The sequence below is a fragment of the Hakea prostrata genome, chromosome 11, assembly GCF_041222555.1.
Source record: "Hakea prostrata isolate BN-2017 chromosome 11, UWA_Hpros_2, whole genome shotgun sequence".
NCBI classification, from domain to species: domain Eukaryota; kingdom Viridiplantae; phylum Streptophyta; class Magnoliopsida; order Proteales; family Proteaceae; genus Hakea; species Hakea prostrata.
The window spans coordinates 22,605,590-22,622,467 of NC_142610.1; the positions used below are offsets into that span (position 1 = coordinate 22,605,590).

Sequence of the window (16,878 nt, forward strand, 5' to 3'; positions counted from 1 at the left end):
GAAATTTGATTTTAACCATTAATGGATCTTCCATTACAATGAGAAGTTAGGTCTCCCATCGCCGTTCATTCTGAAAATGGAAAAATAGGTGGACCAAATTAATAAAATGACCCCTTTAAATTCATAAGGACACTGCCATGCACCAAATGCTTAACAGATGGATTCCAGCGACCCGTACAGTCTGAGAGTTTGATTTTCCTTCACCATCTACGCGTAGAGAGCCCACCTATTTATTGATTATGAAATGGGTACAGTGCAGAAGGAGGAGGAGGAGTGAGTTATTGAGGGGTTAGGGACAATTGGTTAGTTGAGAGCTGGGACATTGCAGTAATGGTTGCACCGGCATGAAGGTTCCAATGTCAAATTTGCTTCTTCATGAACAACTACTGAGCCACGAGGAAATGTCCTCCTTTGTCAAGAGAAATAGACTTCTCAACCTTTTAGCATTCAATGTCATGGACTTGGTAAGCTATAAAAGCCCTTCTTCTTTGTCTTAAGAAGCACAAGTACTGAGCTTATCTGGGTTCAGTTGTATCAACTTTGATAGAAAGATGGGGAAGTTATCAAAGCATGTTGGGGTGTTGGGTTTAGTTTTGATTATGGTCGCAGTTGTGGTCAGTATAGGGGAAGGGCGGCGATACGAGAAAGACAACTTGGGTGGTGGTCTAGGTGGTGGTGGAGGCGGAGGTGCTGGCGGTGGTGGAGGCCTTGGAGGTGGTGCAGGTGCTGGTGGCGGATTTGGTAAGGGTGGTGGGATTGGTGTCGGTGGTGGTTCTGGTGCTGGTGGAGGTGGTGGATTAGGAGGTGGTGCAGGAGGAGGAGTGGGTGGTGGTGCTGGAGGAGGTGCAGGGGGTGGATTAGGAGGTGGTGCAGGAGGAGGAGCTGGTGGCGGTGCTGGTGGAGGTGGTGGATTAGGAGGTGGTGCAGGAGGAGGAGTTGGTGGTGGTGCTGGAGGAGGTGCAGGTGGTGGCATTGGTGGTGGTGATGGTGCTGGTGGAGGCCTAGGTGGTGGTGCTGGTGCAGGAGGAGGTGTTGGTGGTGGAGGTGGAGCTGGTGGAGGGGCTGGTGCAGGAGGAGGTGTTGGGGGTGGAGGTGGAGCTGGTGCAGGAGGAGGATTTGGGGGTGGAGCTGGTGGAGGTGCCGGTTCTGGTGGAGGACTTGGGGGTGGTGCTGGTGCAGGAGGAGGACTAGGGGGCGGAGCTGGTGGAGGTGCTGGTGGTGGCGCTGGAGGAGGACTTGGGGGTGGTGCTGGTGCTGGTGCTGGGGGTGGACTTGGTGGAGGAGCTGGTAGCGGTGGAGGTTTTGGAGGTGGAGCCGGAGGAGGAATAGGTGGTGGCGGCGGCCATTAGAAGACGAGCACAACTCTATACATGTAGGTGAATGGAGATTAATACGTAATATATAATAATATTTAGGGTTTTCCATACAGAAAGTATTGATACCCGTTGTAAGCCACTCTTAAGTTTGTGATGTTTCTTCGTAGTCCATCCAGGAAAATGTTGTAGTTCCTTGGAAGCTATTATATATGAGAACAATTTCTTTGGCTCATTAGAGCAGTAATAAATTTGTAGTTCAGAGTTCAAACACCTTAGATTCTCCACAGAGGGCTCGGTGCTAAATTTCTTCTCTATGGCTGTCTTAACTTTGTAGTTCAGAGTTCAAACACCTTAAATTCTGGTTCAATCTCATGAAAATCAATTAAAGAAACCATAAGCCTTAAATCCCATTAATTTGTGAATATCTAACTGCCCAAAAATTCATGTATTGAACCTTTTTTATGACAATTCATTTGCATTGATAAATAAACTAAAAAAAAAAAGAAAAAAATCCCTTAAATAGTAGTGAAAATACCCATGTCATATATGTTCATGCTTCCTTTAAATTGATTCAATCAAAATATCTAGTTCGATTATTTGAGTGAAATTGAGTTAAATTAAAGTGTTAATTCTTTCCATTTACTTGGTATTCTTCTTAGAAAATAAAAATCGGGTTTTTTTCATTATCAGGACGAAAGCCCAAGACAGGGATAATATAATCCGATATGCATGTCAACAATAATATTGAAATGTCTATAAAGTGTTATGTTCTACTCGAAGTGTATAGGTCGTTCAAGTAATATAGAGGAGGAAGAAGAAATATGGTTTTAATAGATCCATTTGAGCTAAATTATATACTAATTTCAAAAACACTTATAATTATTTATTTAGTTAATCAGATTACTAAGAATGAATTAAAATTTAATCATAAACTGTACTAACAAAAATATGAAACACTCAATCAATGAAAAAAAATATAAGAACCCTAATTTCACCAAACATGTCCTAAATTATTCATCCCTTCCTTCAATACAATCGGAAGAAAAATGATGGAATGGATTTAATCAAGAGTCAAGACTACAACAATTAAAGTCCACCTACCTGTCTTCGGTCAAGTGAAAAAATCTGGTTCACTTGTCCATCTTGACGGCTACACTGTCTCTTTCTCACACCTTTATTCTGTTAAAATTCTATCTTCTATTCTTCTCCACTTCCCTTTAATTACTTGGTCTTTGAACTCTCTAAATCTGCATCTGCAACAGAAATGAAGGAAACAGGAAAAGAGGAGGAAACCCAACTCCGGCCACCTAAAGAGCTTGACGCTGGAGCTCTCTTCGTCCTCAAATCTAGAGGTAAATGAACACACAGTGACTTAGATTTTGTATAGAGAAAGTTGTAGTTCTTTTGGTGATTATGAAGAATTGCAGGTTCATGGGTGCACTGTGGGTACCATCTAACAACGGCGATTGTGGGTCCGGGGATACTGAGTCTGCCCTTTACGTTTGCGATGCTGGGTTGGGTTGCCGGAGTTTTCTGCTTAACGATCGGAGCTCTGGTGACCTTCTACTCCTACAACCTTCTCTCGGTGGTTCTGGATCACCATGATGAGCTTGGGCAGCGCCAGCTTCGGTTCAGGGACATGGGCACACTTATTCTAGGTAAAATTATTACTTCCAGTTTTCTTTCTCCAAATTGACTCGGTAGTGAGTTTAACTATCTCACTCAGTTCTTTACCCCAAAAACAATGTGTTGGATTGTTTGATCTGCTAGGACCAAAGTGGGGCCGGTATTATGTGGGCCCAATCCAGTTCACTGCATGCTATGCGGCTGTTACTGTTTGCATTCTTCTTGGTGGGCAGAGCCTGAAGGTAGTGGTTTCTCTAACCCCAAAATTAATCATAATCATGCAGGGTTAAGTTGGTATAAGAACAACACTTCATAGTTAAAAATTTGAATGTTTATCAAGTTTAGAGTGAAGTCGTGTATTTAATTATATATGTAAAAAACTATTCCCTTGAGATGTGACCAATGTATATGTAAGTTGATCTAAGCAAACCTCAATTCCAGGAGAATTTATTTTTTTATTTGTTGGCATGTATAGAAAATAGATAATAGAGTAAGTGTTGGATGTGTGTGTATTATGAATATTAACACAAAATGCTTATTGTCAGGCAATTTACTTGCTCTCCACCACAGATGAGAAGATGAAGCTTTATGAATTTACCATAATTTTTGGAAGCTTAATGCTGATTTTGGCTCAAATCCCATCTTTTCACTCCCTGAGGCACATCAATCTTATTTCATTATTTCTTTGTCTAGCTTATAGCACTTGTGCTGTTGTTGGTTCCATCTACATTGGTAAGAATAAACCATCTGTGATTTAGACTTATAGAATTTACTTAAGATGACAAGCTCTTCAAAGGTCTCTTTTCTCCTTAATTTGTTGCAGGAAAAACCAAAAATACAACACAGAAGAACTACACTGTGAATGCTCATGGTGCAAATCAAATGTATGGTATCTTTAATGCCATTTCCATAATTGCCACCACATATGCCAATGGAATCATACCTGAAATACAGGTTTGGTTAATCCCTTAGCCACTGCAATTACTTCAAAAATTGAATATTACATTGGACTTAATTACCTTCAAGTTGTTTGCAGGCAACCATAGCTCCTCCAGTCAAGGGGAAGATGTTCAAAGGATTATGTATTTGTTATGCAGTAATAGCAACAACCTTCTTTAGTGTTGCTATCTCTGGGTATTGGGCTTTTGGAAATCAATCTCAACAGTCAATTCTCAGCAACTTCATGATTGATGGAAATTCTTTAGTGCCTAAGTGGTTTATTATGATTTCAAATGTTTTCACTCTTCTGCAAGTATTAGCCATAGCCTTGGTAAGCAAACCTATAAACAAGAGCATTTTGTGTTTATATTTTTAATTTATCACACAAAAAGTTCATACTTAGTGCACAAGGCTTCATGTTTAGCGAGATTGCTTTTAGAACTGAAATGAATAGTTGATCAATGCATGAAGAACGACCTTCATATGATTTTAACTAAACAACATTAGTTTTGTTTTGTGAGCAGGTCTATTTGCAACCAACAAATGAGATTTTTGAGCAGAAACTTGCAGATCCAAAGAGACATCAATTTTCAATTCGCAATATCATGCCGAGATTAGTTTCTCGGTCTTTTACAGTGGTTGTGGCTACAATCATCGCTGCTATGTTGCCATTCTTTGGGGATCTTATGGCCTTCATTGGAGCAGTTGCGTGTATTCCATTGGACTTTGTTTTACCAATGGCTTTCTATAATGTGACATTCAAACCATCTAGAAAGGATCTCATCTTTTGGATAAACACAGCCATTGCCATAGTCTTCTCTGCATTGGGGGTGTTGGGAACAATATCATCTATTCGACAAATAATTCTTGATTCCAGAACATATCACTTATTTGCTAATGTATGAAAAACGCTGAAGCCAGTATCTGCAACTAAGAACAATTGTTGTATGTATATATAGAACTTTATTTGAATCATGTACGTGTTACATATTGGCTAATGTGTTTGTGATTTTTACAACAATATAGTAACTCTCAGGTAGATAAAGGCTCTAATTACTTTCCATGCAACATACATATGGTTATGGGTAAACCATCAATTATCGGTTTATACCGAGTCAGCCGGTGGTTCGAATATAGCGCAAGGTTAAACCATTAACTACATGAGAATCTATTCATAGCGGTCAATCTAAAGGTGCGCATCCGATGGTCAAAACAATACTTGATCAGTAAGGAAAATCTATAAATAAGGAGTAAGCGCGAGAAAAGGTATATCACTTCATTCTTACAAAAATTGCAATTTTCCCGCTTTGAGCTCTTTCAAATCTAGGGTTCACTTGAACTCTAGTTTGATATTGCTTTGCTTACTACTAACTTGATCGCCCGAGGTGGACCGCTGTCGACAAGATCAACACCATTTCTAATAGCATTTTCTAGTGAATTTGCAGGTAAATGAATATCAAATCAGGTGAAGCTAGAATTGAACCACTAGGTGTGATCTGTGATCTGTAATCTCGACAGATTCGACACCCACATATCAAAGACACCCAAGGAGCCTATCCATCATTGGACTTTGCTTCAGACCTACGCCATAATGACGCAGGACGGTCCAGCCAATCGTCGGATAGGGATTTGGTCAAAATTTAACCGAAATCTCGATCTTGACCATTGATTTTCAACTGCCAAGGTTAAGATTTCGATCAAAATCTTGATCCGACGGCCATTATAGCGCAAGACTGAAGCAAAATCATCCATCATTGATGAGCTACTTCAAGCAACCCGGTGCCCTAAAGCCTTCTTGGGTAGATTAGTAGGTTGTTGGTGAGCCCGGATCCAATACTGTATAATTTTAAGTACAAGACATCCCAAAAGCCTATCAAATGGAATCCCAATGCTTTAGGAATGAAATCATTTCATTGCAAGTCCCAGTATAATTGATTCCTGAAATGTCATATAACTTTAAAATAATATCTAGACAGACTAGACTAGTTTTTTTCTTTTCTTTGGTAAAACCTAGATTAGTTGACTTAGAGATTTTTAAGTGTAGTTCTGGACAACACCCTTATTATTTGTAATTCTGATAACACGTAATTCCAAGTAATATACTGTTATGTAGGCCTAGGGAAATGGGAGTATCTTTATTTTCTAGTGAGCAAGTCCAATGGTGACCAGTTTCTGGTTCACTAGTCTAAGTTGATGGCTGCAAGTCTTTTTCTTCTATTCATATTATATTTTTCCACACAGTTCATCCACTTCTGCCTTTATATCAGTCTCTGAAATCTCCCTCTTTCCTTCCAAATCTTTGACTCGCTTCAAACCTGCAACAAAAATGGCGGAAGCAGTACAAGGGAAAGAGGTGGAATCCCAACTCGACCCAACCAAAGAGCTTGATGCTGGAGCTCTCTTTGTTCTCAAATCAAAAGGTAATTAAAGAACACTACAGTGATCTATAGAGAAAGAAGAGGGTTTTCTGTTTTGGTAACTTAGAAGAATTGCAGGATCATGGATGCACTGTGGGTATCACCTAACGACGGCGATTGTGGGTCCGCCTGTGCTGAGTCTACCCTTTACGTTAGGGTTGTTGGGTTGGGCTGCCGGACTTTTCTGCTTGATGGTCGGAGCTGCCGTGACCTTCTATTCTTACAACCTTCTCTCACTTGTGCTGGAACACTATGCAGAGCTTGGGCAGCGACAGCTTCGGTTTAGAGACATGGCCAGAGATATTCTAGGTAACTATCACAGTCTTCTCTCCCTGATTGCACTATTTTCACATCCTTCTACAATACATTCACGAAAGGATTTCATCTTTGATCCGAATCCAAATCCTCTATCCGTTAGGGTAAAAGTCTGTATTTCTTCCTACTTTTTCACCACACATTAAGAGGGGCCACCTTTGATTCTTATAGTAAGAAATTCAAAGTTGAATCTTATATAGAAGCATGATGGAAGTACAGACTGATAGAGGATTCAAACGGCTCTAATCTGCCTTGTCAGTACTCAGAGGTGGTTTTCTTCCTTTGGAAAGATAAGAATATGAGAATAGTGTTATCCGCACTCTCGAAAATAGAAACATATAAGGTGGTTTCACCACTTCCATTGTCATGCATGTTAACATGTTAAGCAAGTGAAAAATAAAATCACGTCCTCTGATGCTATTGGTGTAGTCATTGACGAATCCTGTTTGGAGCCACTAGGGTGTGGAATTAAATTAATTGCGATCGAAATTCAAATTTGAAAATTTGAACCATCCAATGGCATGAGATTACTTGGTGGATACTCCACGCCATGTATGCATTCTTTTGATACATTCTTGCTTAAAAACAAATCTTGCTCTTAGTCTTTTACTAATTATTAATCTTTTAATTTAGTCAATCTTACCCTTTGACCAAATGAACAATCTAATGTCATCATCGACCTCATGCATTGAAAAATCTTAAGTTCTGTGCCTTAAATGTGCAACATTGTCTTGTAAAATTTTGGACCATTGGATATGAAATCGACTGTCTAACATACTTCGCTGGACAGTCTGGCACATTTAATAGGTAAAAGCAAGATCCCCTACACATGCCCACGAAGCACTCACTCCCTAATAAAGAAGTTCTTGCTTTTACTATAATTAATCTTAATAGTATTCAATTCAACCAACCCTTGTTCATTGAGCAAGTGAACCAATCAATTTCACTAGTCAATATCAACAGGATCTGGTTGCTTTAGTTCAGCTGTTATATCATATAGAGTCCAAATTGCAATTAATCACTTTGTTAAACCCCAATCCGTCTAATTTGGTGTGTTGCATTGTTCAATCTGTAAGGGCCAAAGTGGGGCCGGTATTATGTGGGCCCACTTCAGTTTTCAGTATGCTATGCTGCAGTTGCAGTTTGCATTCTTCTTGGCGGTCAAAGTCTTAAGGTGAGTTGTGCACATTTTTCTTCCCCTCCCAATCTAGTTGGTTCCTCTAACATGGAGAGAGATTTTTCAATTCACATAATTGAATTTGTGACATGTCCATTTTCATAATAAGATCCTTCTTTTTTAAATGATGTATAATGATGTCAAGTTCTATTTTAATAAATTAATTAATTTATTAAAAATAGAATATTTTATTTTGAAATTGGACATGTTTAATGAATTAACCCAACCACATAGGTTGGAAATTTTTTTCCCACATAATAAAGTATCCCTCAAGCCGCCCCCCCCAAAAAAAAAAAAAAAATGCTCCTGAGTTGTTGCCAAAGGAAGGGTTCACATTCTCTACAATTCTCACCCTTACAATTCTCTGTATTTCCTATCTAGGATTTTGACACATGACAATTAATTTAGAAACTAAATCTAATAAATCTCTAAAATTTCTCCTAATTTTACCTCTTTTTTTTTTTTTTGTTGAGGTTTAAGTTTACGGATGATTAGATTCAGTTTCTAATTGGGTTCTAATTTTGACCCTTGAATAATTAATTGCAACGCATCACAATCTTATATAGGAATTACACGGAATTGTAGGGGGTTGGAAATGTTGAGGATGTGAACCCGCCAAAAAGAGCCCTAATTAAGGTCTTTTGAACCAGTTTACTTATATAATCCAATATTTTCTCTGTGGTCTACGTGTCTTTTATCTCATACTATAAATGCTCAATCACAGGCAATTTACGTACTCTCCACCACAGATGAGAAGATGAAGCTCTATGAATTTATAGTAATTTTCGGATGCTTTATTCTGATTTTGGCTCAAATCCCATCTTTCCACTCCTTGAGGCACATCAATCTTGTTTCGTTACTTCTTTATCTTGCTTATAGCGGTTGTGCAGTTATTGGTTCAATCTACATAGGTAAGAAGCCATGACCTAGTAGATACTGATACTGTGATTTGAATCTACTAATTAAGATGAAAAGCTTATCAAAGGTCTTTTCTTTTCCCTATTTTTGCAGGAAAATCCAAACATATAACAGAGAAGAGTTACTCTGTGAATGGTCAAGGTGTAACTCTAATGTATTCTATCTTTAATGCCATTGCCATCACTGCAACCACATATGGGAATGGAATCCTACCTGAAATACAGGTTTTAATTCCTTAATCCATTATAAATATCTTATGAAAATGAATACAGAAAACAACTCTTCCTTCAAATTATTTGCAGGCAACCATAGCCCCTCCAGTTAAAGGGAAGATGTTCAAAGGATTAAGTATCTGTTATGCAGTAATAGTAACAACTTTCTTCAGTGTTGCTATATCTGGGTATTGGGCATTTGGCAATCAAGCTCAATCATCTATTCTTGGCAACTTCATAGTAGATGGAAACCCTTTAGTTCCCAAATGGTTTATTTTGATGACCAATGTCTTCACTCTCCTGCAAGTATCAGCCATAACTGTGGTAAGCAGAGGTTGAAACAAGCTTGATCTGTGTTTGGCTTACAGCTTACTACTTGACTAAGCATTACCTCCTCTGAGCAGGTTTATCTGCAACCAACAAATGAGATTTTCGAACAGAAACTTGCAGATCCAAAAAGCTATCAATTTTCAATCCGCAACACCATCCCAAGGTTAATTTCTCGGTCTTTTTCAGTGGTTGTGGCTACAATCATCGCAGCCATGTTTCCATTTTTCGGAGATATCATGGCCCTCATTGGAGCATTTGGATGCATTCCATTGGATTTTGTTTTACCAATGGTTTTTTACAATATAACATTTAAACCATCCAAAAGGGCTCTCATCTTCTGGATAAACACATCCATTGCAGTAATCTTCTCCGCGTTGGTGGTGTTGGGAGCAATATCATCGGTTAGGCAAATAATTCTTGATTCCAACACTTATCACTTGTTTGCTAATGTGTGAAGACAACAACTTGGTAGGGATTGCTCAAGAGATTGAGAAAGATGCAATGGATCGACCTCAGTTCAGATGTTCTAACTATGTCGATGTAGCTCACTACTTGTGGGTGAATTGATTTCATATATGTATCCCTAGTGTATTCTACTTTATCTTTTAATACAAATGATCTTTTACTTCAAGGAAAGTGTGAAAGCAACGGCTCCTATACATATGACACTTTCAACAATGTGATGCAGTCATCTCTGTTAGGGTTTTTATGAAGTTTGTTTGACTCACTTCTTCAATGTATTTGACACTTTGATGCCATTCTACTACTAGATTAATGAAGTTTCGTCCAAACAATCACCACTCTTTAGAGTTTCTATCAAAATTTGAAGGGATATTGTCAGCAATTGGACTTCAGATAATTTACATTTTCCTAAACACACATATCATTGATCTGCATTTCTTTTCAAATAGTTAGAAGAAATCATCTACACCTGAAAAACCTGAGAATCATTTGATCATGTCATTGAGATTCTTGACCTAATGTTTTGTTCAAACATTATGTTGATGACATATCCAAGATAATGACTATCATGTTAATCAAGCATAATAAGAACAAGCAACTCAATTTTGAGATGAACTTAAAGAAAACAAATAAGATGATTATACATAATAGTCCAATTTTGATGCCATTATCTATGATCTTATCAAAATAATGCAATCTCATGCATGTATACTCCTTACACGCAATGTCAACCTATAAATTAAACCATTTTTTTTCTTTTATTTCATGGTTCTTAGCAATGAAAATGAGGAAATCAGTGACAAGTTCTGATGTAACTTGCCACTGTTACAACTACAACAATCCAGGGATCGAGTAGCTTTCATTTCCAGTTCTAATGGTGACTAGCATCAGGTTGACTGGTCCGACCTGATGGCTGCACTTAGTCTCTTTCTTCTGACCCACAGCTCTTTATTAGTCTCTGAACTCTCCATCTTTACTTCCAAAGCTTTCCATCATCCAAACCTGCAAAAAAAAATGGCGGAAACAGGAGAAGCTAAAGAGGTGGAATCCCAACTAGACCCAACCAAAGAGCTTGATGCTGGAGCTCTCTTCGTTCTCAAATCCAGAGGTAAAGAACATGACTTCGATTTTGAGAGAGAGAGAGAGAGAGAGAAGAGAGGTTATTCTGTTTGGTAACTTGGAAGAGTTGCAGGATCATGGATGCACTGTGGGTATCATCTAACGACGGCTATTGTGGGTCCGCCGGTGCTGAGTCTACCCTTTACATTCGGGATGCTGGGTTGGGCTGCCGGACTTTTGTGCTTAGCGGTTGCAGCTGCAGTGACCTTCTATTCCTACAACCTTCTCTCAGTGGTGTTGGAACACTATGCAGAGCTTGGCCAGCGACAGCTTCGGTTCAGAGACATGGCCGGTGATATTCTAGGTTATTACCTAAATTTCTCTTGAGATAACTTCCTAGTGTTTTTGGTATGGTTTAACCAGAATTCTGATCCTCTATTCTGTTGGGTAGAGGTCTATGCTCTCGTCGCATTTCTTTTACACGCATTAAGAGGGGCTCAACTTTGAATTCTAACCAAAAAATCAGAGGTCAGCCCTTTTAGGCCCCAGCCCTCCTAATATGTGGTGAAGTGTGAGTAGAACATAGACCGGCCTCTATCGGGATCTAGACTCATTTAACTGGATTTGATTTTAGGTAATAACTTAAGTGGATCATATCTAAATTAATCATTTGCATCTGGTCAGGGCGTGCATCTGTACATCCTTCTACTGGATGGCCTACCCATGGTACCAAGCAACCAACGCAAGTGCCACTGACAGGACATCAAGTGGATGAACACATGGATGCACGCCTTGCCTGGACACAGATCTGCATGCCATTTAATTAGAAGGAATTTTTGCCTAGATCTTCAAAAGGAAGCTGGCCTAATTTTGTTTATTGCATTGTTTAATCTGTCAGGACCAAAATGGAGCCGATATTATGTTGGTCCACTTCAATTCACACTATGCTATACTGCAGTTGCTCTTTTCATTCTTCTTGGTGGCCAAAGCCTTAAGGTGAGTGGTATACTTCCCTACGAGCTTGGTTTGTCTACCCTTAAAGGGAAAAATCATACGACACTACTGAGCCCCAGCATATATTCAGAGAGATCTATCTTGTCATTGTTCAAAACTGGATCTTCTTATTCACAATCCTCCCAACCCCACCCCAATTTTTGTTAGCTGAGACCTAATTAAGGTGACGAAGATAAATTGAAAAATATAAGAGAACAAATATCGATCTCAAATTAAATTACTGGCAATAATATACATTTATGGTAATGTAATTCAAGATTTTCTTTGTGGTTTGTGTGTATTTGTGACTCCTAAATTCTCTATAAATGATTATTCTCAGGCAATTTACCTGATCTGCAGCACAGATGGGAAGATGAAGCTTTATGAATTTATAGTAATTTTCGGATGCCTTATACTGATATTGGCTCAAATACCTTCTTTCCACTCCTTGAGGCACATCAATCTTGTTTCATTAGTTCTTTACCTTGCTTACAGCATTTGCACAGTTGTTTGTTCAATCTATATTGGTAAGAAGCTATGATCTAGACATGGGTGTATAACCAGAATCTGCTTGATCAGATGAAAAGCTTATGCAAGGACTTCTCTTTACCTTTTTGTAGGAAAATCCAGAAACACTACACACAAGAACTATTCTGTGAATGGTCAAGGTGCCACTCTGATATATTCAATCTTTAATGCCATTTCCATCATTGCTTCCACATATGGGAATGGAATCCTACCTGAAATACAGGTTTTATTTCCTTACTTAAGCCATTTCAAATTACATATAAAAATGATTCAGAAAAATGCATTATAATGACCTTCAAATTATTTACAGGCAACAATAGCCCCTCCAGTTAAAGGGAAGATGTTCAAAGGATTATGTGTCTGCTATGCAGTAATAGTAACAACTTTCTTCAGCGTTACCATCTCTGGCTATTGGGCATTTGGCAATCAAGCTCAATCATATATTCTTAGCAATTTCATAGTCGATGGAAACCCTTTAGTCCCAAAGTGGTTCCTCATAATGACCAATGTCTTCACTGTTCTGCAAGTATCAGCCATGACTGTGGTAATTAAACATTCAAACAAGGTCACCCTCTGTGTTTTAGCTTTTGGCCTACTACCAAATCCAGAGGTTTCTAACTACTTGACCATGCATTGCCTCTTTTGAGCAGGTTTATTTGCAACCAACAAATGAGATTTTTGAACAGAAACTTGCAGATCCAAAGAGCTATCAATTTTCAATCCGCAACACTATCCCAAGGTTAGTTTCTCGATCTCTTTCTGTGGTTGTGGCTACAACCCTTGCTGCAATGTTTCCATTCATTGGAGATGCTATGGCCCTCATTGGAGCATTTGGGTGCATTCCATTGGATTTTGTTTTACCAATGGTTTTTTATAATGTAACATTTAAACCATCTAAAAGGGCTTTCATCTTCTGGATAAACACATCCATTGCTGTAATCTTCTCAGTGTTGGTGGTGTTGGGAGCGATATCATCCGTTCGGCAAATAATTCTTGATTCTAACACTTATCACTTATTTGCTAATGTGTGAAGACAACACCACCAATAGCTATGTAACTCTAAACAATGTCAACATGAAGAAAATGTCTCTCAATACATAGTTGTCATGTAGCAAACCAATCCACTATAGTATGATTCTTCTTCTTTTTCTTTCTTTTTTTGTCTTTTCAATTAATTTCATTTCTCACCACCTTGCTTTATTTAAAACCAGCGAAGCCGATGTCACCTAAACTAATAATTCATAAAGCTGCAATGATCTAGATCTTGAACATGGTTCATTTCGTCATGCCCTCAGCTATGTCAAGCTTAAAAGTTAAACACCGTACGTAATAAGGGTGAGACAATGTATCGTACTTAATTAAAAAGTAAATCATCCCAGTGATCTACCATTTGTGGGTATTGGGATCATATATGAAGCTGTATATGAAGCTCTGGTACATATTTCGTGTAGAAACCTAAAGCTATTAATTTAAGAAAAAATATAATCCATAACTAAGGTTCGAAAAATCGCTCTGTGTCGCCGTGTTGGTGGTTGGCAACACAATTGACAGACATATCGTGATGTCAGGCGACATTGGAGGTGTGTCAATAAAAAATCGACTCCTAGTTTTGAGGGGGTATTTGGGGTCATTTTAGTTTGAATCCTATTAATTTGGATAAAAATCTACTCGTAAAGGTTGAAAATTGGAGCAAAACAGGGTTAAAATGCAATAAACAGGAGAGAGAAACAACAATGACGACATATCAGCGACATTGGCAACATATCGGCGATATATCGTCAACTTATTGTCGACCTTGTGTCGGAGGGGGTGTCATGCATGTCACCCCACTCCAACATGACGATATATCGCCGACAGCTCACAGCTCGAACCATGCCTATAACAATGTAGGGAAGAATTAATGGAGGTTGTGAATTTAAACCATATAGACTACTAAATAATTTACGTGGTTCAACATTATTACCTACATCTACTAAGAGATGAAATCTATTCTCTACAAGCAAAGAGTACAAATTGCATCACAAAGAAAGAGCACCTGCTACATATTCATAGTGAAACCCACCCAATCCTCAAAAGATCTTCTTGTGACACCGATCATATACTTCAACATAGATCAACTATCTTATATTGGCTGCAATGCCTTCAAATATTTGCAAACAAGTGATAGGTTTTGGAATCAAGTACTATTTGCCGAACAGATGATATTGCTCCCACCACCACCAACACAGAGAAGATTACAGCAATGAATGTGTTTATCCAAAAGATGAGACCCCTTTTGGATGGTTTAAATGTCACATTGTAAATGACCATTGGTAAAACGGAGTCCAACGGAATGCATCCAACAGCTCCAATGAAGGCCATGATATCTCCTAAGAATGGAAACATGGCAGCGATGATTGTAGCCACAACCACTGAAAAAGACCGAGAAACTAACCTGGGAATGATGTTGCGGATTGAAAATTGATCTTTCTTTGGATCTGCTAATTTTTTCTCAAAAATTTCATTTGTTGGTTGCAAATAGATCTGTCAAAAGAGCCAAAAGTTGAATCTGGTAGCAAGACAAAAGCTAGAACAGAAAGTGATTTTGTTTTGATATCTACTTACCACAGCTACTGCTGATACTTGCAGAAGAGCACAGGCATTTGCTACCAAAATAAACCACTTGGGAACTAAAGGGTTTCCATTAACCATGAAGTTACTGAGAATAGATGACTGAGCTTGATTTCCAAATGCCCAATACCCAGAGATAGCAACACTTAAGAAGGTTACTGCAATTACTGTAAAACTGGCACACAATCCTCTAAACATCTTCCCCTTGGTTGGAGGAGCTAGGGTTGCCTGCAAACAGTTTTGAAGGTAATTTTTCACATGTTTACTCTCTTTGTTGCTAAGCAAACCCTAACAAGATCTATTAAGAACAATAGAGAAAAGGGTTTAAACCTGGATTTCAGGTATGATTCCAGTCCCATAAGCAGTAGCAATGATGGAAATAGCATTAAAGATATTATACATTTCATTTACACCGTGGGCATTCACTGAATAGTCCTTGGGTGTTGAAGTTTTTGACTTTCCTGCAAAAGAAGAGAAAGAAGAAACCTTTGATAAGCTTGTCATGTTGAGTATATTCTAGTTACAGATCAAATCATAGCTTCTTACCAATGTAGATTGAACCAACAACAGCACAAGTGCAAAACCCAAGGAAGAAAGCTATTGCAATAAGATTGATGTGCCTCAAGGAGTGGAAAGATGGGAATTGAGCCAAGATCAGCATCATGCCTCCAAAAATTACCACAAATTCGTAAAGCTGCATCTTCCCATCTGTGGTGGAGATTAAGTAAATTGCCTGAGAAAACCCATTTAGAGTTAATAATTATAAATTAATGTTAATCGCACAAGAGCTAAAGTTAAATGGGGAATCTTTCCTATTGCTCACCTTAAGGCTCTGACCACCAATAAGAATGAAAACACTAGCTGTGGCAAAACATAATGTTAACTGCAAGGGACCGACACAATACCGAGCCCACCTTGCTCCTGAGAGAATTGGAGGATGAGAACTTGAAACGATAATTTTTAGATACTGAAAAATACAAGATTAGGCAAGCTTTCTTTGAAGATCATGCATGATCCTCATGCCAAGCATGATCAAGTGCATTAAATCATTTGATAAACGCATTTGAATAAATTTGTTGGGTTAAGCAGCTTTTCGAGTCAGAATCATGCTTCTCATAGAAAGCCCAGTTTCTAAAGAAGCAAAAAGAACAGATATATTTCATCTAATAATTTTTACCTAGAACATGGGTGGTCAGATCCCTAAACCGAAGCTGACGCTGACCAAGTTGTTCATAGTGTTCCAACACCAACGAGAGAATATTGTAGGAGTAGAATGATACCAAACCTCCAAAAGTTAACCAAAGAACTCCTGCAACCCATCCTAATGTAGTAAATGTAAAGGGCAAACTCAAAACAGGAGGACCCACAAGTGCCGTTGTTAGATGGAAACCACAATGCAACCATGATCCTGCAAATTCCATAATTGAAATGATCTGATACGTTTAGATATATATAAAAAGATTAGTTTCTAAGGATGAATTCTAACAAGTTCCTTATAGAATAGAATTTACTTTTACCTCTTGATTTGAGAACAAAGAGTGCTCCAGCATCAAGCTCTTTGGTTGGGCCATCCTCCAAATGTTTTCCTGTTTCTGTCATTTCAGTGGCAGAGAATTTGAAGGAGAAAATAGAAATACAGAGAGCTTGAGGAAATTCAAGTGTGGGCACTGGAAAGAATGATTCTCCATGGGCTCCTGTTCTTGTAACTACTAGCTAGAGTTTAGATCATGCTTTGTCACGAATTTCTTCACTTTTCATGATAAGCTAAATGTATGATAAAATAATGTGCTTCAAATATTGATAGTTGAGAATAATTTTTTAAATTTTTTTTGAGTTTGTTGTCTAATCCGATTATTGTCAGTAGCAAAGAGTCAAGCTCTTAATTAAGGGGCTACGTCGTTGGAAAAATCCATTGAAGTCTGACTTAGAAAGGGATGCAGCTTGCATGCTGGGTTTTTAATCTCAATAAGTCTTTT

The 16,878-nt window shown here is 38.4% G+C and overlaps 5 protein-coding genes across 6 annotated transcripts; 4 read left to right on the plus strand and 1 right to left on the minus strand.

Moving 5' to 3' along the window:
* The first annotated feature begins 414 nt into the window (after positions 1-414).
* On the plus strand, positions 415-1,811 carry LOC149000946 (uncharacterized). Its single transcript, XM_089140566.1, has one exon. The coding sequence runs from the start codon at positions 552-554 to the stop codon at positions 1,347-1,349; it is 798 nt and encodes a 265-aa protein (XP_088996692.1). The 5' UTR covers positions 415-551; the 3' UTR covers positions 1,350-1,811.
* A 471-nt stretch (positions 1,812-2,282) lies between these two features.
* LOC149000947 (GABA transporter 1-like) lies at positions 2,283-4,915 on the plus strand. 2 transcript variants are annotated; one of them, XM_089139855.1, is made up of 7 exons: positions 2,283-2,668; positions 2,744-2,974; positions 3,021-3,184; positions 3,488-3,674; positions 3,766-3,896; positions 3,979-4,212; positions 4,406-4,915. In XM_089139855.1, the coding sequence occupies exons 1-7, from the start codon at positions 2,581-2,583 to the stop codon at positions 4,784-4,786; spliced, it is 1,416 nt and encodes a 471-aa protein (XP_088995981.1). In that variant the 5' UTR covers positions 2,283-2,580; the 3' UTR covers positions 4,787-4,915. The 2 variants fall into 2 exon arrangements, with proteins under 2 accessions (XP_088995981.1, XP_088995980.1); XM_089139854.1 differs by having other exon boundaries at positions 2,284-2,668; positions 3,087-3,184.
* Positions 4,916-6,043: 1,128 nt separating this feature from the next.
* LOC149000948 (GABA transporter 1-like) lies at positions 6,044-10,195 on the plus strand. Its single transcript, XM_089139702.1, has 7 exons — positions 6,044-6,301; positions 6,377-6,607; positions 7,690-7,787; positions 8,515-8,701; positions 8,802-8,932; positions 9,011-9,244; positions 9,325-10,195. The coding sequence occupies exons 1-7, from the start codon at positions 6,208-6,210 to the stop codon at positions 9,703-9,705; spliced, it is 1,356 nt and encodes a 451-aa protein (XP_088995828.1). The 5' UTR covers positions 6,044-6,207; the 3' UTR covers positions 9,706-10,195.
* A 531-nt stretch (positions 10,196-10,726) lies between these two features.
* LOC149000949 (GABA transporter 1-like) lies at positions 10,727-13,323 on the plus strand. The gene is made up of 7 exons (XM_089139701.1): positions 10,727-10,820; positions 10,905-11,135; positions 11,670-11,767; positions 12,105-12,291; positions 12,385-12,515; positions 12,603-12,836; positions 12,943-13,323. Exons 1-7 carry the CDS (start codon positions 10,727-10,729, stop codon positions 13,321-13,323), a joined length of 1,356 nt encoding a protein of 451 aa, XP_088995827.1.
* Positions 13,324-14,386: 1,063 nt separating this feature from the next.
* Positions 14,387-16,501, minus strand: LOC149000950 (GABA transporter 1-like). The gene is made up of 7 exons (XM_089139241.1): positions 16,420-16,501; positions 16,080-16,310; positions 15,726-15,823; positions 15,449-15,635; positions 15,233-15,363; positions 14,897-15,130; positions 14,387-14,815 (listed from the first exon to the last, which is right to left on the minus strand). The coding sequence occupies exons 1-7, from the start codon at positions 16,499-16,501 to the stop codon at positions 14,435-14,437; spliced, it is 1,344 nt and encodes a 447-aa protein (XP_088995367.1). The 3' UTR covers positions 14,387-14,434.
* Positions 16,502-16,878: the final 377 nt, after the last annotated feature.